The sequence below is a fragment of the Heliangelus exortis genome, chromosome 3, assembly GCF_036169615.1.
Source record: "Heliangelus exortis chromosome 3, bHelExo1.hap1, whole genome shotgun sequence".
In the NCBI taxonomy this organism is placed as follows: Eukaryota; Metazoa; Chordata; class Aves; order Apodiformes; family Trochilidae; genus Heliangelus; species Heliangelus exortis.
This window is the reverse complement of record NC_092424.1, coordinates 114,457,095-114,479,639: the sequence shown is the minus strand read 5'-3', so window position 1 is coordinate 114,479,639 and position 22,545 is coordinate 114,457,095. Positions and strand designations below refer to the sequence as shown.

The following is a 22,545-nucleotide window of genomic DNA, read 5'->3' as shown; positions in this document are numbered from 1 at the left end:
AGAAGGCCATGTTGGAGCAGGTCTATCTCTGGGGGCATTTTGGCCCATGGAGAAGGCCATGTTGGGGCAGGCAGACCTCAACATGCCCGTGGCTGTAGACAAGCCCCGTGCCACAGTTGGTCACACTGGTGCCACAGGCAGCTTCCTCACCTTCTGCCCTGCAAAGACCACCTGGACGTAGGGGTCTACCAAGTCCTTGTTCTCCCCAATGAGAGCCTTCTTGACGTTGGCCATGATGCTGGTGTTCATCCGGGGCAGCCCCTCGGCTCGGTAGATCTTGACGTAGAAGCGGGCCCACTGCCTCTCTGCGGGGACCCCATCTGGGAGCAGGAGGTTCCTGGAACGCACACAGGGAAGGCTCGGGACCCTCTGATGGTTTTCTCAGGAGGGGGGCACCAAGGAGGGAGAAGGTGCCCCGCTTCCTGACCACTGCTTCTGCCCAAGCTCGGTGGTTTCGGAAGCAAAACCTCGGAGGAGCCTCTTGAGGTGCCCCTGGCACCAAGGGTGTTCCACAGTGGGGAGATAATTATTTAGAATATCTACAGAAACTGTGTAAATATTTTATAGATATAAAAATATACCAAAGAAAAATAATTTATGTCCAAAAATCTATTTTTAAATATATTTTATTATATTTATTTATTATATTATATATTATTATATTATATATTATTATATTTATTTATTATTATATAATAATAATTAATATATATAATAATATTATAATAATATAATATATATAATATAATATAATATAATATAATATAATATAATATATATAATACATAATGTATGTTATATAATAATATAATATATAATATATAATATATGATATATAATATATAATATATAATATAAAAATAATTATAATATATAATAATTATAATATATGCTATAATAATAACAATATATATATTATATAATATTATATAATAATATTTATTATTTATTTAATATATTCTTATATTAATATATATTATTATATATTATATTATCATATTTATTATATATATTTATATATAATAAATAAATAAATAAATATAAATACTCTATAATTCTCTATAATTATCCCAGTGGAGTCTAAGGAAGAGCCAGGCTCAGCCTAATGCTGATATCTAAAGCAGGACCAGGGGGCTACAGGACCCTTTTTCCTTTGTTGCCTTGCAGGGGCAGCTCCCCCAACTCAGTTTTCTTGGCATCCTTGGCTTTCCTCTTCTGGGAGGAGAAACGAGAGCCATGGGGGATGCTGTGACCAGAACTCCAGGAATTCCTGGGATTCCCCATGAGGACAACATCACCACTACAGCACGGATCAGAGCTCCAGATCAGCTCAGGTTGGTGCCTGGAACCCCCCTGCTCCCCAAGAAGCAGCCAGGAAAGCTGCTCTGGTATTTTGCTGCCTCTCTTGGCTTCCTCCTACATGGTGAGAGGCTGAGGGGTGGCCTTGAGAACCACCTGGAGGTACTGAATGTCTGAAAGGTTCTGGGGCTGGAACTGACTCTTTAAACTCTCCTAATTTTCCTTCCATGGATTTTCAGATGCTCTGGGGAAGGACAGAGCCCTGCCCACCCATGCAGCCTGAGAAACTTCACCCAGACCTCCCTGCTGAGACCTGGATGGGGGTGATGACACCCCAGCCTACCCCACCTCATCCCATCCCACCCCATCCCACCCCATTCCATCCCATCCCATCCCATCCCATCCCGTCCCATCCCGTCCCATCCCGTCCCATCCCGTCCCATCCCATCCATCCCATCCCATCCCATCCCATCCCATCCCATCCCATCCATCCCATCCCATCCCATCCCATCCCATCCCATCCCATCCCATCCCATCCATCCCATCCCATCCCATCCCATCCATCCCATCCCATCCCATCCATCCCATCCCATCCCATCCCATCCCATCCCATCCCATCCCATCCATCCCATCCCATCCCATCCATCCCATCCCATGTCCAACAGGAACACTAAGCAAGCAGTGGGGTCACCCCCTTGGTTGGCATCAGGCTATGGGGGGGTTACAGGGAGCTGGAGATCCAGCAGCTGAGCTGAGCTGACAGAAATGGGGGGGTCTGAACTTGGCATGATCTGGGTTTCCACCAGCAACCATCTCTGAAGAGAGACTTAGTGGGGTCAGACTGACCTGCTGGGGACCATGGAATGGTTTGGGTGGGAAGGGACCTGAGAGCCCCCCCAGTGCCCCCCCTGCCATGGTCAGGGACCCCTCCCCCAGCCCAGGGGGCTCCAAGCCCCATCCAACCTGGGCTGAGACACTGCCAGGGATGGGGCAGCCACAGCTTCCTTGGGCAACCTGGGCAACCAGGGGCTCAGCACCCCCAAACTAAAGAATTTCTCCCTCCCTCAGAAAAGTGTCCACCACAGGGACATCATCAGCAAGATCAGGTTGCTCAGAGCTTCATCCAACTTGACCTTAAATATTTCCAGGGATGGAACAAGCCATGGTGGGCTCCAAGGTGAAGGGATGTGAAGCTCCTTACCCTTCAATGTCATCCTCCTCTGTCTCGTTGGCTTTGTGGGGTGTCTTGATGTTGTCCCCTTTCCCTACCACGGCGATGTCACACTTGATGTAGCCCTTCAGCCCAGCAGTGAGGTCCTCAGGGTCGGACAGGATGGCCCATTTGTGGTAGAACTGGTGCTCTGGAAGCCAGGGGACAAGACAAGAAAGTTACCAGAAGGAGACACAGGAATCAGCAGGAGGGCTGGAAACCTCCTTCAGCTCCAGTGGTGGGACCTGCAGTGTGTGGAAGAGATGGCACCAGGTGTGAGGAATTCAGACACCACCCCCTGGGAAAATTCATTGGGAAGATGGGACTTGTGCTGAAGACCAAAAAGCAATGGGATCAACTCTCTGAAGGGAAGGGGAGGTGGAGTTTCCATCGCTGGAAGTCACCACCTGGAATGCTGGAGGCACTGACCAGCCCTGGAGGGATTTCAGGGTTCTGTAGATGTGGTCCTGAGGGACACGGTTGAGTGGTGGCCTTGGCAGTGCTGGGGGAAGGGTTGGACTTGGTGATCTTTGAGGTCTTCTCCAACCTGATTCTGACTCTTTAAGGGCTCAGGTGCCTTTGGGATGAAGTTAGGAAGACTTCATCCTTCTGACTTCATCCACCCATCTTAGCTCCCCTCTCCCAGCTGCAAACCCTTCCCCCTCGCAGGGTCCCATCCCTCCAGGCCCTTGTCCCAAGTCCCTCCCCAGCTTTCCTGGAGCCCCTTCAGGCACTGGAAGGTGCTCTAAGGTCTCCCCGTTGCAGCCTTCTCTTCTCCAGCCTCAACACCCCCAACTCTCTCAGCCTGGCTCCAGAGCAGAGCTGCTCCAGCCCTCCCAGCAGCTCCAGGGCCTCCTCTGCACTGGCTCCAACAGCTCCGTGTCCTTCTGCTGATGGGGACCCCAGAGATGGACACAGCTTTACCCCAGGGGGGTCTCCCCAGAGCAGAGCAGAGGGGACAATCCCCTCCCTGGCTCTGCTTGGGATGCAGCCCAGGACAAAGTTGACTAAAAAAGTCCCCCTGGGCTTCCGCCCTCAGCTGACGACCCAGAGGACACCTCAGCCTCTGGCTGAAACATTTTCTCCTGACCTCAGAAGGAACCCAGGTGACGCCTTTACATCCAGGATCCTCAAGTTATAAAAGCATCACCCAAGGAGACCATTCCCTACCTTGAGGTTGGATGGGGCTTGGAGCAACCTGGTGTAGTGAGAGGTGTCCCTGCCCATGGCAAGGGGGTTAGGACCAGATACTTAAGGCCCCTTCCCACCCAAACCAGTCTGGGATCCTATGATTTATTTAGTGGTGCAGGTAGGACATTTGGAATGGTCCAAGAGAGCATTTACACACCAGGCTGAGAATAAACAGTTCCAACATCCATCTTGAAGGAGCCGACCAAAGTCCCACTGCGCAGGAGGTTTTTTGAGTGGATCACCTGGAAATGGAGACAGACAAAACAGGTCGGGCTTCATTCTGCTCCCTGGCAGCCTTAGGGCTCTTTCCAGGGTTGTTCATAGAATCAATGAATCACAGAGTGTCAGGGTTGGAAGGGAGCTCTGGAGCTGCTCCAGCCCAACCCCCCTGCCCCAGCAGGATCCCCCAGGGCAGGACACACAGAACACATCCAGGGGGCTTTGGAAAGGCTCCAGAGAAGGAGACTCCACAACCTCTCTGGGCAGCCTGGGCCAGGGCTCCCTCACCCTCACACTCCACAAGTTTCTCCTCAGCTTGAGCTGGAACTTCCTCTGTTCCAGCTCCAACCCATTATTCCTTGTCCTGTTCCTGGGCACCCCCAACAAGAGATTGGCCCCTTCCTCCTGACACCCACCCCTCAGAGATTCAGAGACATTGATCAGATCCCCTCTCAGCCTTCTCTTCTCCAGCCTCAACAGCCCCAGGGCTCTCACTCTTCCTTCCCAGCAGAGATGCTCAAGTCCCTTCAGCACCCTCAGGGCTCTCCCTTGGCCTCTCTCCAGTAGATCCCAGTCTCTCCTCAACTGGGGAGCCCCAAACTGGAGCCAGGATTCCAGGTGTGGTCTCCCCAGGGCAGAGCAGAGGGGCAGGAGAACCTCCCCAGATCTGCTGGACACACTTTTCCTGATGCCCCCCAGGATCCCCTCTTGGCCACACTGTTGACCCATGGAGAATTCCCTGTCCTCTGGGGCTCCAAGGACTTTCTCCAGGGAGCTGCTTTCCAGCAGGACACCCCCTCATCTGTCCTGGTGGTTGGGGTTATTCCTCCTCCTGTCCTTCCTGAGCATCAGGGAAGGAGCTGCTGCTTTCTCCTTGCTCTGTGTGAGGGACATCAAGAGGTGGGGTTGGCAGCTCTTGCAATGATGGCAACAAGCACCAGGACAAAGAATGGTTGGACCTGAGGATCTGAAAGGCCTTCTCCAACCAAAATAAATCTCTGCTTCACCTGATGGAAGAGTCCTGAGGATGCTTGGATTTATGGGCTAATCCCCTTTGGGGGAGGAACTGCAATGGATCTCCAGCAACTGGCAGGATCTCCAGCCCATGGCAGGTGGGGTTGGAACTAGAGGATCTTTGGGTCCTTTCCAACCCAAAGCAGTCTGGGATTCTGGGATATGATCACTGAAATCTCAGAGAGCATCCGTGGGGGGAGACAGGGAATGGAGGAGTGGAACTGGGTGGTCCCAGCCATGGGGGTCAGTGAAAGGACTGGGAAGGGTCTGCAACAGAGGTGAGGTTTGTAGGACCAAACATCTCAGCTCCTGGTGGGGAATCTGACACCAAGGACCTTCCATCCAGCCCTGGGGCACCCACAGGAGGGGGTGGTTTCTTCCAAAACCCTCTTAAAAAGGATGAAGGTGCCCATGGCCACTTACAGAGAGCTTGATGATCTTGTCAAACATCACATCTGGGGGGACGTGGAAGTCAAAGACAAAGTACTGCAAAAGGAAAAGAGCAGTGGTGAGGGCAGGAGAGCCAGGGAGGGCTCCCTTTGGGACTGAGAGACCAAATTATGGTGCAGGCTCCAGCAGAAGAGGTGGATGGATGGATGGATGGATGGATCCCTGTGAGCCCCACCAGGCAGCCTCTGCTCTCTGAGGCAGCCCTGGCTTCTTGGAAAAGTTGAGAATAATAGAGCATGGACCAAGTGGATGAACTTTTGGATGTTTTTTTGCAAAATATCAGAGGTTAAAAGCCTCATTGCTCCTGACTGCGTGGTTTGAGATTCCATCCGATTCCCACATGAGGTAACAGAGGAAAAAAAAAAAAAAAAAGCCCCAAAGTGACAAGAAATTCCATTTCATTGCCTGCCAGCAATGCAGACCCCCAGGAGCACCACCAGAGGACAGGCTCACCTCGTTGTAGTAAGGACAATTGGTGGATTCCTTCATGGATGTGTATTTCTTTTCCTCTCCAACCTCCACGCAGACCACGGGGTCCATGTTGAGCCCCATCAGCTGCCGGGCCTCGATGATGGTGATGCTGACCTGGGGAGAGGGAGTTGGGCACCATCACCTCCTGGGAGCAGCATCAGGTGGTCACTGAGGACACCTTCCAGCCAAAACAGTCTATTTCTAGTTATTCCTGTTTCTTCTGTTTCAGCTGACATGGGTGGTCCAAGAAAGCTTGATAGAAAAGCTCTCAGATTGCTCTTTCCCCTCCCTCCAAATGTTCTCCCTTCCCACCCCTGTGAGCTGAGGTTGGGGTCACAACGTTGTCACCCACCTGGTAATCCATTGGCCTCCCAGCACTTGGCTCCATTTTGATGTCAGGTTTGGACCTTTGTTGAGGGGGGAGCAGAAGAAACCCTCTGTCAGATCAGAGATGGATTTAGGATCATCCCATCAGGAGTGGTTTGGGGTGGGAAGGGACCTTGCAAAGCCACCTGATGAGGGACATGGGGGAGTGGTGGCCTGGGCAGGGCTGGGCTGATGGTTGGACTGGATGCTCATAAAGGTCTTGTCCAACCAAAAGGATTCCATGGCCTTCAACCAGAGCAGATTGGAGTCCCCATCATGCCTGGAGGGGATTCAGAGCCCTGGAGATGTGGGGATGAGGGACACGGGGCAGTGCTGGGGAAGGGTTGGACTGGATGATCCCAAAGGTCTCTTCCAACCAAAAGGATTCCATGACCTTCACCCAGAGGTCACTCAGAGCCCCATCCAACCTCCCCTGGGATGGTCCCAGGGATGGGGCATCTCCCACCTCCCTGGGCAGAGGTGCTGCCAGCTCTGAGAGACCCTTTGCAGGGTGACCCCACAAAGCTCCCACCCTGACAGGGTCTGGGAGGCTGTGGAGCAGCACAGAACGTTGCTGCTCTTTGGGGCAGCTCAGGTACTTCCAGAAAACCACGGAGAACATGTGGGGTGTCTGCCAGCATCCCATCACCTCCTGGCTTCCAGAGCATCTCATCTCCATCCTCACCTCTTATTGGAGACGTTGGTGGTGACAGCTGTGACAGAGGCCAAGGAGATGGTGTCTGGCTCCAGGCCACACATCTGTCTCATGGCTTTTCGGTCCAGGTCCTCTGCCTCCAGCACAGCAGCTTCCTCTGCAGAGAGGAGACAAAAGAATGGCTCTTCTGGTTACCACTTGCTGAATAATTCAAGGTGAAGAGGGAGGTAACCAATATGCCCCCAATATGTCCCATCCACCTCACCTGCTGGCACCGAGAACAATGGGCACCAGGTCAGGTCCCAGATTAAAAAAGGATTAAAAAAAAAACACCAAACAGAGCCACTGCCTCCTGGGACACCTGATCCCAGCTGGGCTCTGTGTCTGCAATGGCCTTGTGAAGGTGAAAAGGAGAAGGAGAAGGATCAGCCCCCCCAGAAGAGGGGTGAAAGAGCCTCGGAGCCAACACTGCAGCTCCACCTGTGGTAAAGACAACCAAACACCCAGCTATGGGGTGGGGAGGTCTGAAAAAAGAGGAGAAAGGGGCAGTTCCCAAGAAAAAACATTGCTGGAGGCATCAAGACACCAGATCTGACCAGCACTGGCCCAGGGGAGCATTGGTACTGCAAGAGTCACAGAATCCCAGACTGGTTTGGGTGGGAAGGGACCTTAAAAGTCTCCTAATTCCACCCCCTGCCATGGTCAGGGACCCCTCCCCCAGCCCAGGGGGCTCCAAGCCCCATCCAACCTGGGCTGAGACACTGCCAGGGATGGGGCAGCCACAGCTTCCTTGGGCAACCTGGGCAACCAGGGGCTCAGCACCCTCACCCCAAGCAATTTCTCCCTCCCATCTCAGCCCCACCTCCCCTCTCCCAGCTCCAAACCCTTCCCCCTTCTCCTATCCCACTCCAGCCCAGCCAGGACATCACCTTATTCCAGGCCACCACTAACCCATGGCCCACACCTGAGAATCACAGAATGCTCATGGCTGGAAAGGACCTCTGAGATCACCAAGTCCAACCAAACAATTTCTCCCTCCCTCCCTCCCTCCCTCCCTGCCCAAGATCTCCTCTCCATCTCCCCTCTCCCAGCTGCAAACCCTTCCCCCTCGCAGGGTCCCATCCCTCCAGGCCCTTGTCCCAAGTCCCTCCCCAGCTTTCCTGGAGCCCCTTCAGGCACTGGAAGGTGCTCTAAGGTCTCCCCGTTGCAGCCTTCTCTTCTCCAGCCTCAACACCCCCAACTCTCTCAGCCTGGCTCCAGAGCAGAGCTGCTCCAGCCCTCCCAGCAGCTCCAGAAGTCACTGAGATTCTCCTTCCCTGCCCATCTTCTCCCCACCCCTCCTGCCTTCCTTCTCCTCCAGAAGTGATCACCAAGCACCCAGGATTTAGTTTCCCCTGGAGCCAGAACCACCAACACAAGGTTTTTCGGTTTTTTCATGGAACCACAAAATCTCCTTTTGCTTGGAAAAGCCCTTGGTGGTCACCGAGTCCAACTCCTGACCCAGCCCCAAAGGCCTCCCCTAACCCAGTCCCTGGGTGCCAGCTGGAGACATCTGATGGAAAACAGCGGAGATTTGCCCAGAAACCCGATCTCAAGCAGGGCTTTGTCCTCACCCACACACATTTCTTTCCCGTTGAAACCCAACTCCGGGGTCTGAATGGAATTTCCGATGGCTGAGCCCTCCCGGGAGCTTCCAGGAGGGGTCTGATTTCAGCAGCCCCAGGGCACCCGAGCCTTCCCCTCCCTGCTGTGACACCACGCAAGGGTTAACCCTGCTCTGCACCCTCACCTGGGGAAATCAGCCCCAAAAATTCCCCAGGGAGCTGCCTGGGGTGCTGAGGTGGGATAGCACAGGGTGGGTGACACCTGGCCAAGCCTTCAGCTGGGGGCTGTCACCATCAGCTCCTGCTCCACACTCCCCCGTGGAGCTCCAGCTCTCCTCCCATGGATCCCAATGCTCTCCCTCTAATCCCCAAGTCAGGCTTCCTCTTCCCAACATCACCCCCTCTGGGGTCAGACTGTTGAGTAGGACAAGGATGGATTTAAACTGCAGGAGATGGATTTAAACTGCAGGAGAAGAGCTTTGGAGTAGAGAGAGGGAAGGAATTGTTCCCACTGAGGGTGCTGAGCCCCAGGTATCCCAGAGAGGTGGGAGATGCCCCATCCCTGGAACCATCCCAGGGGAGGTTGGATGGGGCTCTGAGTGACCTCTGGGTGAAGGTTGTGGAATCCTTTTGGTTGGAAAAGACCTTAAAGATCATGGAGTCCAACCCTTCCTCCAGCACCACCACCCCTTGTCCCTCATCCCGACATCTCCAGGGCTTGGAAACCCTTCAGGGATGATGGGGACTCCCAGGATCAACCCCCCCAGGTCCCTCAGCTCCAGACTTGTGCTCAGATGTCCCTGCCCAGGGCTGGAGCCGATGACATTGAAAGGTCCCTTCCCACCCAAGCCAACCAGGGACTCGATAGAGTCTCCCAGGTCCAGCCCTGGGATGAGGAGGATCACCAAAAAGATCACCAAAAAGCAGCCCTGGAGCAGGAACCACCTTCCCCCAGGAACAACCCACCTTGTTTCCTGTGCTCATCCTTGGAGGGACGAGTCTTGCCCAGCTTCATGGCTGAAAATACTCCTTTCCCAGCTCTGGAAGAGAAAAAAACCCCAAAAAAACGTCATTCCCTGCATTTCAGTGCCACTTCCTGGGACCTGGAGGTAGAAGAGGAGGAGCCCTTCAGAGCACAAAAGCAGGAGAGGAGATCTCAGATGAAAGAGTCAGCAGGCACTGCCTTGGAACCTTGGGGGTCTTTGGGGTTTTATCCCTCAGCTTGGGATACGATAGGAAGCTGGGGCTCAGGGTTAGGAGCCAACAAATGGAATCATGGAATCATTAAGGTTGGAAAAGACCTAGAAGGTCATCAAGTCCAATCATCAACCCAACCCCACTGTGCCCCCTGCCCCATGTCCCTCATCCCCACATCCCCAGGGCTTTCTCTGAAACCCCTCCAGGCATGATGGGGACTCCAGCCCTGCCCTGGGCAGCCTGGGCCAGGCCCTGACAACCCTTTCCAGGGAGAAATTCTTCCCCAGCTCCAACCTAAACCTCCCCTGGCACCACTTGACTTGTGCCAAAAGTTCCTCTTCTCCCATCCCTTGTTCCTTGGGAGCAGAGCCCGACCCCCCCTGGCTCCAACCTCCTCTCAGGGGCTTGCAGAGAGCCACAAGGTCTCCCCTCAGCCTCCTCTGCTCCAGGATCAGCACCCACAGCTCCCTCAGATGCTCCTCACAACTTCTCCACACCCTTCTCCATCTTCTCCAGCCCCTTCCCCAGCTCCATTCCCTTCTCTGGACACTCTCCAGCCCCTCAATCTCCTCCTGATCTTGAGGGGCCCAGAACTGACCCCAGGATTTGAGATGAATCCCCACACAAACCCTTCCCCCCCCCCATACCTCCTCTCTCCACTCCACACAAACTTCTCCTCCCTCCTGAACCTTTTTTGTGGTCACTCCCCTGCTACCAAAAAACCTCCAGCAACAAACTGGAACATCCAAACACTTCCCCCAGATCCTCCCTGTGGGAAAAAAATCCACAAACTCTTCAGCAAGGTAACCCCCAACATAATTTTTTTTGGGGGGGGTCCTTCCAGTGGGGGAACCCCCCCAGCAGCTCAGGGTTTGCTCCTCATCTGCAGCCTGGGCTGGGGTGAGGTGAGCTGGGGGTGGTTTGGGGAGGATTGGCTGATGAAATCCTGGTTTGGAAATGGGCTGGAGTGCTGCTTTCTGTAAATATCCATCATTTCCCATCATTTCCCACCATTTCCCACCATTTCCCATCATTTCCCATCATTTCCCATCATTTCCCACCATTTCCCATGCATGGGTAAGAAGCACCAGGAGGGCATTGGCAGCCTGGGTCCTGCATCCCTTGGGGTGTATCCCTAGGTACAGAAACAGCAGAAGATGTGGAAATGGGGAATTAAATAAATGCAGGATTCCTGCCCTGAAAAACTGGAATGCTCTGAAATGCAATCAGGTAGAGCCTGGTAAAGGCAAGAAGAGCTTTACAGATATTTTCAGCTGGGTATTTGGATATTTTCAAGTGATGTTTTCAGATATTTCCCTGGCACTGGGAGGAAGGGCCCTGTGGCTGTTGCAGGTCCTGAGATACCCTGGTGAAAGTTCTGAAGTCTGGAGAAGAGCTGGGTGGCTGGCCTGAAAAATTCAGCTGCAAGAAAAACCCCATCAGTAAGAAAAAACTTCCAGATCTGCAAAAACCTGAAAGCAGCAGAAAGCAGGAGTCAGACCATGGGATAAACCTCTCCTGAAAGGGAGATCCCTGAGAGGGATCTGAGGGCAATGGCTGTGACCATCCCAAAAACCACAGCAACCTGGGCACCCAGGGGCTCAGCACCCTCACCCCAAGCAATTTCTCCCTCCCATCTCAGCCCCAGCTCCCCTCTCCCAGCTCCAAACCCTTCCCCCTTGTCCTATCCCACTCCAGCCCAGCCAGGACATCACCTTATTCCAGGCCACCACTAACCCATGTCCCACACCTGAGAATCACAGAATGCTCATGGCTGGAAAGGACCTCTGAGATCACCAAGTCCAACCAAACAATTTCTCCCTCCCTCCCTCCCTCCCTCCCTGCCCAAGATCTCCTCTCCATCTCCCCTCTCCCAGCTGCAAACCCTTCCCCCTCGCAGGCTCCCATCCCTCCAGGCCCTTGTCCCAAGTCCCTCCCCAGCTTTCCTGGAGCCCCTTCAGGCACTGGAAGGTGCTCTAAGGTCTCCCCGTTGCAGCCTTCTCTTCTCCAGCCTCAACACCCCCAACTCTCTCCTCCTGGCTTCCCAGGACAAGACTTTTCCACACCCTCACTCTTCCCAATGTTGGGACATCAGGACTGGATCCATCCCCAGTGCCCGTGCCAGGAGCTCCCAGTTGGGTTTCCAGCACTGCTCGTGTTCCCCCTGCAGCAGAAGTGGCTCCACCACCAGCTGTTCTCCTGCTTTATTTTCCTTCCCAAGAAACCTCAGGAATTTCTGGGACAGATGCAGTGATTTGATCACTTCCCCACCTGCAAGCAAAGTGCCCGTGAGAACTGGGGAAAGACCTGGAAGGTCATCAAGTCCAAATGTGGATCCATCACTGAAGCCACCACTAACCCAGATCCCTGTGTGCCAGGTGGACACATCTGGTGGAAAACAGAGGAGAGGGCTGCTTTTTTTTTTTTTTCTCCATTTTAAAGAAACTGACTGGGAGGAGGGAAGGGACTGTAACAAGCCCTGGAGGTGTGTTGGCTCCTGGGGGAAACTCTGTGGCGGGGAAAGGACCTGGGAGCAGAGCCCCCCAGCCCTGAGCTCTTCTTGCCTCATTTCTGCTGAATAAAACCAGTTTGCAAACAGCTTTAAACCCAGGTTGTGCTCATGGCACCTTGGGGCAGCCGTTCCTGGCAGGGCTGCAGGGATGGAAACCTCTCCCTGGGCTCTCCTCCTCCTCTCTGCCCTCTCCCTGAGGATCAATCACAGCTCCCAGGAGCTCCTGGTGCTGCTCCAGCCCTGGCTCAGCCTCAGCTGGGGCATCTCCTGAGTCTCCTGCTGCACTTCTGCCCCCACTGCATCCCCCTCCCTGCCTGAACCCATTTCTCCTCCTCTTCTCCTTCAGTCTGCTCCTTCCTGATGGCTCTGTCACCCCCCTCCCGGGTCCTGCTGGGATTTAAGTCACTGAACAGCTTCAGGCTGCCAGGATGGGTTTGAATCCCAAATAAAAGGGGTGAGACTGCTACAGCCCAGAGCCCCCCCTGTGCTGGGCAGCAGGGCCACGGAGGGGATTGTCCCCTCTGCTCTGCTCTGGGGAGCCCCCCCTGGGGTAAAGCTGTGTCCATCTCTGGGGTCCCCATCAGCAGAAGGACACGGAGCTGTTGGAGCCAGTGCAGAGGAGGCCCTGGAGCTGCTGGGAGGGCTGGAGCAGCTCTGCTCTGGAGCCAGGCTGAGAGAGTTGGGGGTGTTGAGGCTGGAGAAGAGAAGGCTGCAACGGGGAGACCTTAGAGCACCTTCCAGTGCCTGAAGGGGCTCCAGGAAAGCTGGGGAGGGACTTGGGACAAGGGCCTGGAGGGATGGGAGCCTGCGAGGGGGAAGGGTTTGCAGCTGGGAGAGGGGAGATGGAGAGGAGATCTTGGGCAGGGAGGGAGGGAGGGAGGGAGAAATTGTTTGGTTGGACTTGGTGATCTCAGAGGTCCTTTCCAGCCATGAGCATTCTGTGATTCTCAGGTGTGGGACATGGGTTAGTGGTGGCCTGGAATAAGGTGATGTCCTGGCTGGGCTGGAGTGGGATAGGACAAGGGGGAAGGGTTTGGAGCTGGGAGAGGGGAGCTGGGGCTGAGATGTGAGGGAGAAATTCCTTGGGGTGAGGGTGCTGAGCCCCTGGTTGCCCAGGTTGCCCAAGGAAGCTGTGGCTGCCCCATCCCTGGCAGTGTCTCAGCCCAGGTTGGATGGGGCTTGGAGCCCCCTGGGCTGGGGGAGGGGTCCCTGACCATGGCAGGGGGGGCACTGGGGGGGCTTTAAGGTCCCTTCCAACCCAAATCCATCTGGGATTCTGTGTCACAGCCCAGCAGTCCCAGCCCAACCCAGCTCCTTCCAGAGGGGTGCAGGTGGCAGTCGGTGTCACCCCTGTCCCCTCCTGGAGCATTGCTCCCTCACTGCCAGCTGAGCCTCAGGAATTGTGCAGGGCCCATGGGCTGCAGGAGCCTCCCACGGGTCCCCAGAAGTTGTTTTAGTGCAGAAGAGGCCCCAGAATTGGAAAAGAGCCCCAAGGCCTCTGACCCATCCGGGAGATGCTCCTGCAGGTCCAGCTGGTGTGGAGAGCAGAGTCTGGAGGGCACGAGGTCCCTCGGTGACATAAAACTTCAGGTGCTGTCCCCACATCTCCCTGCCCCTCCTCTAACCCACAGTTACCTCCTTTATTCACCATTGCCCTTACTGGTCTTATGGGAGTGAACTGGTATCATAGAACCACTGAGTGGGTTGGGTGGGAAGGGACCTTAAGGTCCAGTGCCCCTCTCTAAAGTGAGCAGGGACCCCTCCCACATCCAACCTGGGCTGAGACACTACCAGGGATGGGACAACCCAGGGAGGCAAATATCTATGAAACAGCTGAGTCTGGAGGTCATGAAGATGTGAAAAACCAAAACCCAAACCCATGCAATGAGACGAAAAAAAAACCCAAAAAAACCCCAAAAAAACCCCATCTTGACAGATACAAGTGGATTTTGGCAGCACCACTGTTGAGAAGGGAAGGGGAAGGGATGAGGCAGGTGCCCAGCTCTTCACCCTCATCCCCCAGCCCCTTCCCAAGCCCCCCTGTCACCCTTTCCCAGCCAAGTGAGCACTGACACATCCCCCACCACCCTCCCATCCCCATCCCCATCCCCATCCCCATCCCCATCCCTCGGGGGTCCTACCTTCACCCACAGCCTCTCCAGGACTTGCCTTCCCCAGGAGGAGATGCTGGAGGAGCCCAGCCCCGGCAGCAGGACCAGCACCAGCACACCTAAGGTGGGGTGGCCATCCTGGAGCTGAGGACAGAGCTGTGCCCCACCTGGAGGTGGGGACCCAGCAGGGATGGGGACCCAGCAGGGATGGGGACCCAGCAGGGATGGGGACCCCGTCCAAGCTCCTCGCCAGCCCCAGAGGGGTCTCTGCAGCATGAAACCAAAGTTGTGCCAAACCCCTCTGCTGCTCCCACCAGGGACCTGAGAGCAGGGCTGGGAAGCCAAGGCTGCTGGAGAGGTGACACCAGCCCCACATGAATATTGCATGGGGGACAGAGAACCTGAGCTGCTCACACTGCCTGGCTCCTGGCACCCACAGCCCCCCTGGGACAGAGCCTGGGATGAGCCTGGAGCCCTGAAGAAGTGAGATGGATCATCAAATCCCAGACTGGGCTGGGTGGGAAGGGACCCTAAAGGTCACCTCATTCCACCCCCTGCCATGGTCAGGGACCCCTCCCCCAGCCCAGGGGGCTCCAAGCCCCATCCAACCTGGGCTGAGACACTGCCAGGGATGGGGCAGCCACAGCTTCCTTGGGCAACCTGGGCAACCAGGGGCTCAGCACCCTCACCCCAAGCAATTTCTCCCTCCCATCTCAGCCCCACCTCCCCTCTCCCAGCTCCAAACCCTTCCCCCTTCTCCTATCCCACTCCAGCCCAGCCAGGACATCACCTTATTCCAGGCCACCACTAACCCATGGCCCACACCTGAGAATCACAGAATGCTCATGGCTGGAAAGGACCTCTGAGATCACCAAGTCCAACCAAACAATTTCTCCCTCCCTCCCTCCCTCCCTCCCTGCCCAAGATCTCCTCTCCATCTCCCCTCTCCCAGCTGCAAACCCTTCCCCCTCACAGGCTCCCATCCCTCCAGGCCCTTGTCCCAAGTCCCTCCCCAGCTTTCCTGGAGCCCCTTCAGGCACTGGAAGGTGCTCTAAGGTCTCCCCGTTGCAGCCTTCTCTTCTCCAGCCTCAACACCCCCAACTCTCTCAGCCTGGCTCCAGAGCAGAGCTGCTCCAGCCCTCCCAGCAGCTCCAGGGCCTCCTCTGCACTGGCTCCAGCAGCTCCAGCTCCAGGATGCTGCTGCCTCCTCCTCCCCAAACTCTGCAGCTCTGGGACCCCCCCAAGCCTCTTTGGCAGCAGAGCCAACCCTGGGGTTCTGCAGTCTTGGGTTCTGCAGACCTCCCCTCTGTTCCCAAGTCAGGAGAAGCCTCCCAGCCCATCCTGAAGCTTCAGGTGACACCAGGGGACCCACCCCACCTTCCACAGCACCTTCCCCTTGGCTGCTCTGCTGTCTGACACGGGGCTGAGCAGACGAGTTCCCAGCAGCTGATGGGGACACTCAGACTCCTCCATCCCCACTGCTGCTCCCAGCACCTCAGGCTTTGTCCCTCGGGGTTTTACAGGGGGGGACAGATGGGTCTGGGGGCAGAGGCAGGGAGGTGGCAGCCCCTTGGCAAGGCTCGGGTTGCAGGGTGCTGGTTAATTATTGATGGCTGAAAAGGAGCCTTTAATCATTGCTTCTTACTGGGGAGCTGGGAGCAGAGTTCCCACAGCTCCATCAGCTGGGTGCTGCCTCCATCACTCCTGTCCTAGCAGCATTTCCAGTTCTCCCACTTGTCCTGGGGATACAGCCACCCATAGCCCCCCCATCACCCCCTCCCACAGCATCCTTCAGCCCAGGGAAGACCCCCAGACCCTCTCTGCCTCCCCCCTTCCCTGCACACCCAGACCAGGTGAGGATCCACCAAGGACCTCAGTGCATGCAGAGTTCTTCCCATCTTTTCCTGATGGGAAAATCTCTTTCCTTGATGGGGCCTTCAGCACCTTGAGCACCCAGACCTGAGGTGGGGGTCCTGCCCATGCCTGGGGGCTGCAGCTGGGTGAGCTTTAAGGTCCCTTCCAACCCAAACCATTCTAGGATTGGATTTTATGATTCCTTGTGCCTGTTCTGTCCTTGCTGGCTCCTTGAAGTCATTTCTGTGCTTTTCCCCTCCTCTGCCTCCAGGCTTTACACACAGGAGATTCATAGAATCATTGAGGTTGGGAAAGACCTTGAAGGTGAAGGAGTCCAACCCTTCCCCATGTCCCTCCTCCCCACATCCCCAGGGCTTTCTCTGAAACCCCTCCAGGCATGATGGGGACTCCAGTCCTGCCCTGGGCAGCCTGGGCCAGGCCCTGACAACCCTTGCCAGGGAGAAATTCTTCCCCAGCTCCAACCTAAACCTCCCCTGGCACCACTTGACTTGTGCCAAAAGTTCCTCTTCTCCCATCCCTTGTTCCTTGGGAGCAGAGCCCGACCCCCCCTGGCTCCAACCTCCTCTCAGGGGCTTGCAGAGAGCCACAAGGTCTCCCCTCAGCCTCCTCTGCTCCAGGATCAGCACCCACAGCTCCCTCAGATGCTCCTCACAACTTCTCCACACCCTTCTCCATCTTCTCCTTACTCCTCCTTACTGTCCAGACCCTTCCCATATTTTCCAGACCCTTCTCCATGTTCTCCAGACCCTTCTCCCTATCCTGCAGACCTTCTCCATGGTCTCTATCCCCTCCTCCTTACTCTCCATCCCCTTCCCCATCTTCTCCAGCCCCTTCCCCAGCTTTATGGCTCCACCTGTGAGCTACCAGCATCAGTTGGTCCTTCAGCAAATATCAAATAAACAAATATCAGCCAGCAGAGCCCTCCGGGACTGGGAAGTGCCCTGGGGTGGCTGCAGGAATTGTCCCCTGGACAGCAGGAGATCCATGCTTGAATTTCAGCAGATGTGCCAAGGCAGAGAGCTGGAAGCTGCTGGTGCTGGGAGGGAGCTGAGGCTCCCAGAGAAAAGCACTTCCCAAAGCAGGAGCTTGTGTCTCCATGGATGAGGTGGCATCCTGAGCTCTGGAGCTGGGGCTTGGCCTCAGGTGCTCAGCATCTCCATCCCCAAGCTGGGAAACTCTTCCCCCAGCCAGGACCCATCCAAAACCTGGGTCCCCCAGACCTCCCGAGGTCTTCTCCAGGGCTGTTCCTCTTTTGCATTTGGCTTTTGCTTCAGGTAAATATTCCCTGGAAGCTCCAAGACCTCAGGCCACACATCCAGGAGACCCAAGCTCCTCCAGCTGCAGAGAATAGGAGAGCACCCCACATCCCAGAGAGCCCCAAGATGAGCTGGGAAATTCAGGAACAGGAGAGGAGGAGGAGGAGGAGGAGCAAGGAGACCCAAACCTACTTGTGCTCCTTGGTCTTCTCTTTGCCTTTGCTGGAGCCGGTGGCCACGCATCAAGGGAACAAAAGGCAAAATAAAAACCCAACCCTTCAGTGCTCTTCCAGGGCTCCAAATCAGAGGGAAGCCCCAGCAGGGATTGCTCATCCCCCACGCAGCTTCCCTGCTCCTCACCAGGGCTCCCAGTGCTGAGCATCTTCAGCAGGGCTGCCCCAAACCCCCCCCCTCTCCTGCCTGCTGCTGCCATTGGGGTGGGGACGTCCCTGTGGGACCCTGTTGGGACCCTGTGGGGCCAGAGGGGCTCTGGAAACCCCAACTGGAGGGGATGGGGATGGAGGGAGCAGGCAGGGGGTGCAGGCACAGGCTGGGGATGCTGCTGGGGCAGAAGGCAAAGCTGCTGCTGCTCCCTTCTGGCCTCCCTCATCCTCCCACAGAGGTGTCTGTGGGTCCTCCCTCCCTCCAGAGAGGCCTCAGCTGAAGGAAATGGGCTGGATCTGGGGCTCCTCATCCCCTCCCAGCTAGACACTGTGTCCTCCTGCCCTGTCCCCCATGCAGGGGACACCGATTCCTCACCTCCCTCTTGGACTCTGGAGATCCCTGCTCTGCTCTCCAGCTTTTCCAGCCTCCTTCCCCCCCCCCCTCCTCCTCCTCCCTTGGCTCCTCTGCCCACCTCCTGCCTCTCTGCTTTCCCCCCCCCTGCAGCAAAGCAATTAACCCCCTCTGGGAAGCAATTAGCAGGCTTGGGTTTGTTAATTCCAGCTGGTTCTGCCCCTTTCCCACCATGGCCATGGCTGGAGGGCACTGGGCAGGAGCTCCCTGAGCACTGAGCTGCTGGGGAACCACCCAGAAAAAAACCAAAAAACCGAAAGCCCCAAAGCCAACCCAATTTTGTTGGATGGGTTTTTGGAGAGGTGAAGCCCAGCAGAACAGCTCCAGGACAAATGAAGGGGCAGAACCCAACGCTTGGGTTGGGGAAAGGTTGGGAAGAGCAGGGTCCTGGGCAAGGGGATCACCCAGGCTGGAAACCAGGGCTGGAAACCCACCCAAAAGCTGCTTCTGACCCCAGCAGCCCTGAGCTCTCCTGGCACCAGTGATTGCTCCAAGAGCAAAGCACCAGAAACCATTCAGCTCATCACAGGAACAAGCAAACAGCAAGGCCAGGGCTGCTCCATCCCAGGGGCTTTGATCACTCCGTGCTTCCTCCTGCAGCTCAGGGATGTGATCCCAGCTCCCTGCAAAGCCTCCCTTGGTCCCCAACCTCAGCCCTGCTGGGACCAGCAGCTGCACCTCCTCCAGCAGCTTCTCCAGCTCTCAGACCTTTCCCTGGCACAGTTCTGGGTGGGAAGGGCCCTGTCCCACCTGTGCCCACCCAAACTGCCCTGGGGGTGCCCCAGTGCCCGGCCCAAACCACGGCAGGATGGGGAGCAGCATCCTTGGTTGGGTGGGACCGAGGGTGGCAGTGTCTGGGTCTGCATCATTGTCATGGAATCCCAGAGGGGTTTGGGTGGGAAGGGACCCTAAAGGTCACCTCATTCCACCCCCTGCCATGCCCAGGGACCCCTCCCCCAGCCCAGGGGGCTCCAAGCCCCATCCAACCTGGGCTGAGACACTGCCAGGGATGGGGCAGCCACAGCTTCCTTGGGCAACCTGGGCAACCAGGGGCTCAGCACCCTCACCCCAAGGAATTTCTCCCTCACATCTCATCCCCAGCTCCCCTCTCCCAGCTCCAAACCCTTCCCCTCCTCCCATCCCTCTCTACATCAATGTCCATCTCCCTTCTCTGCTCATCTCAGTGGGGTCTGGGTGAGGGACACAAGGACAAGGCTGAGGATGTCCTCTGGGTGTCCCCCCCTCAGGGTGCTGCTGACCCTTGGACCACCAGGACCTGGGTGAATGATCTGACCCTTCCCCAAGGCCCTGCTGGAGCAGCCCCCACCCCATTATCCTTCCTCTCTCCCCTTCTCCATCCCCAGCCCCTGCCACACCAACCCTCTCAGATAAAGGTCCCTCCCTCCCTCTGCAGGGAGCCCCAGCTTGGGTTCTGGGGGCCCAAAGAGGGCACAGGGTCCCCAGCAGTGTCCCCAGGAGGGAATTCTCATCTTATGTCTTCAAGGAACTTGTCCTTAAGCCCTTTCTATCCCAGCTGGACACGAGCTCCTGCCCTGGAGCTTTTCCAGGGGGACACAACCAGGGTGCTAGGAAGGGTGGGAGCTGGAAACGGAGCCCAAGGAGGGATGGGGACAATCAGGGTACCTGAATGGCAACACGAGGTGTCTTTTCTCTTTCTCCTTAGCCTTAGCTCTGCAACCACAAAGAGGGCTTCAGTCAGGGGGGCTTCATCCTGCTGCAGTCCCAAAGCCCCTCACCCACCTCAACACCCCCCCCCACCATCAACAGGCACCAAGCACTCCCCCAGCCCCAATCCAGCATGCACCAGGACACCCTCTGGCACCCCGGGAACTGGGTGAGGAGACAGGGACAGTACTGGTGGGACTGGGAGGAGGAGGGAGGAGGAAGAGGGCAGGAATGGGATAGAGCAACCAGTAGGTAAAGAGCATGGAGGGATGGGTGGTGTGGGAGTGGGATGGATGGAGAATGGATGAGAGTTGGGGGTGTTGAGGCTGGAGAAGAGAAGGCTGCAACAGGGAGACCTTAGAGCACCTTCCAGTGCCTGAAGGGGCTCCAGGAAAGCTGGGGAGGGACTTGGGACAAGGACCTGGAGGGATGGGACCCTGCGAGGGGGAAGGGTTTGCAGCTGGGAGAGGGGAGATGGAGAGGAGATCTTGGGCAGGGAGGGAGGGAGGGAGGGAGGGAGAAATTGTTTGGTTGGACTTGGTGATCTCAGAGGTCCTTTCCAGCCATGAGCATTCTGTGATTCTCAGGTGTGGGCCATGGGTTAGTGGTGGCCTGGAATAAGGTGATGTCCTGGCTGGGCTGGAGTGGGATAGGAGAAGGGGGAAGGGTTTGGAGCTGGGAGAGGGGAGGTGGGGCTGAGATGTGAGGGAGAAATTGCTTGGGGTGAGGGTGCTGAGCCCCTGGTTGCCCAGGTTGCCCAAGGAAGCTGTGGCTGCCCCATCCCTGGCAGTGTCTCAGCCCAGGTTGGATGGGGCTTGGAGCCCCCTGGGCTGGGGGAGGGGTCCCTGACCATGGCAGGGGGTGGAATGAGGTGACCTTTAGGGTCCCTTCCCACCCAAACCAGTCTGGGATTCCATAGATGGATGGATGGATGGAATAGGACTGACTGAACAGGTGGATAGACCTGTACTGGGATGGATGGATGGATGGATGGATGGATGGATGGATGGATGGTGAGGCAATGAGATGGATGCAGAGGATTGTTTGGAGAGGGACAGCTGGACAGAGTGCTGGGTGGTGAGGTCTGCAGTGGGATGAAGGGCTGGGGGGCAGACAGGGAAACATCATCCTGGGAGCTCCCCTGGAAGGCAGCCTCAGCAGAAGGAAACGAGTCCTTGGTGGGCAGAGGGGAGCACAGACACACCAGCTCTGTGGGTGGAGGGGTTGGGGTGGGTACAGGAAAGCTCTGCTCCCCATTAGGCAGAGGGCAGGCAGGAGTCAGGACCTTTCCGGGGTCCCAATGCCCCAAACAGATGTCACATCCCTCCTGTCACATGCACACAGCAAACCCAGAGGGGCCGAGGGCAGCAGGGACACCGTGCTGGGTACCTGGGGTCTTCAGGGTCCTCACTGGTTGGGAAAAACACAGCCAGGAGGAGGATCAACGTCAGGAAAACCCAAACCCAGCCCAGCAGACACACCTCCCCCCAAAGCAAGCCAAGCAGGGGCTCCTGGTTGCCACCCCCCCCAATCCCAGAGGATCCCCCCTGGGCTGATGCTGAGGGGGTTCCTGCAGTGCCAGGAGCACCAGAGGGCAAAGTCCCTGTCTGGGAGACCAACCCTGTGTGGGGAGGTGTAGAGGAGGGGAGGAAGAGTTGTCCTACACCTCCTGTGGGTCAGCATTCACCTGATTCACCTGCAGGGCCCTTCTGCCTCCTCCCCACTTCCCCCCCCAAATCCTGGAGATGAAACTCCAAGGGGTTTGGGGCTGGGGCTGTTCCCCCGGGCTCCCTCATGCCAGAGAAATCTCCTTATGGGAATGTATTCCTGTTCCTGGTGGCTTTGGGAGGCCACAAGCCCTCCCTCCAGTCAGGGTGATCATCATCACCATCATCACCATCACCATCATCATCATCACCACCATTTGTGGGGTTTGGCTGTTGGGGAGCACAGGTCCTGCCTCTCCTTTGCCACCTGGAGGTTTGGAGGGGCAGCTGAAAAAAGGCTCCTGGAGCCCTGCAGGGCTGGGGCTGGTGCTGCAGGGACCACTCATTGCCTTCACTCTCCTGGCCTCAGGTTTGGGAATTCCTTTGGATGAAGGAAGATGTGGAGCTTAAACCCCTCTCTCAAGCCCTGGCTTTGGGTGATGTGGCTGGGATCAGTCACCTCCTCATGGGATGGGGGCACTGGGATGAGCTGGGATGAGAACAACCCTCCCCTCCACCACCAGAAAAACCAAGATCCCCCTCCCCCCCCAACCTTCTGGTACCTTGCTACTGACTTGTAGCCATCGTTAAACTTCATCCTGAGGGGGGAAATGAGGAGGAAGAGAGATAAAGCAAAGATAAAAGTAGGGTCAGGCTTCTGGAGCTGGGAATCCTGGAGCTGGGGAATTCTGGAGCTGGGGAGTCCTGGAGCTGGGGAATTCTGGAGCTGGGGAGTCCTGGAGCTGGGGAATTCTGGAGCTGGGAATCCTGAAGCTGGGAATCCTGAAGCTGGGGAATCCTGGAGCTGGGGAATCCTGGAGCTGGGGAGTCCTGGAGCTGGGGAATTCTGGAGCTGGGGAATCCTGGAGCTGGGGAATTCTGGAGCTGGGGAGTCCTGGAGCTGGGAATTCTGGAGCTGGGGAATCCT

General features: G+C 56.2%; 1 protein-coding gene across 1 annotated transcript in view; it reads right to left on the bottom strand.

Annotated features, from left to right (window-relative positions):
* Positions 1-9,693, bottom strand: part of OTOF (otoferlin) — a 41,994-nt gene extending 32,301 nt beyond the window's left edge. Inside the window, exons 1-8 of the mRNA XM_071742299.1 lie at positions 9,446-9,693; positions 6,906-7,032; positions 6,207-6,261; positions 5,837-5,968; positions 5,357-5,419; positions 3,858-3,942; positions 2,501-2,660; positions 151-337 (exon numbers count right to left, since the gene is read on the bottom strand). Coding sequence (XP_071598400.1) covers positions 151-337; positions 2,501-2,660; positions 3,858-3,942; positions 5,357-5,419; positions 5,837-5,968; positions 6,207-6,261; positions 6,906-7,032; positions 9,446-9,494 — 858 coding nt within the window. The 5' untranslated portion in view covers positions 9,495-9,693. The remainder of the gene's footprint in view (positions 1-150; positions 338-2,500; positions 2,661-3,857; positions 3,943-5,356; positions 5,420-5,836; positions 5,969-6,206; positions 6,262-6,905; positions 7,033-9,445) is intronic.
* Between the last annotated feature and the right edge of the window lie 12,852 nt (positions 9,694-22,545).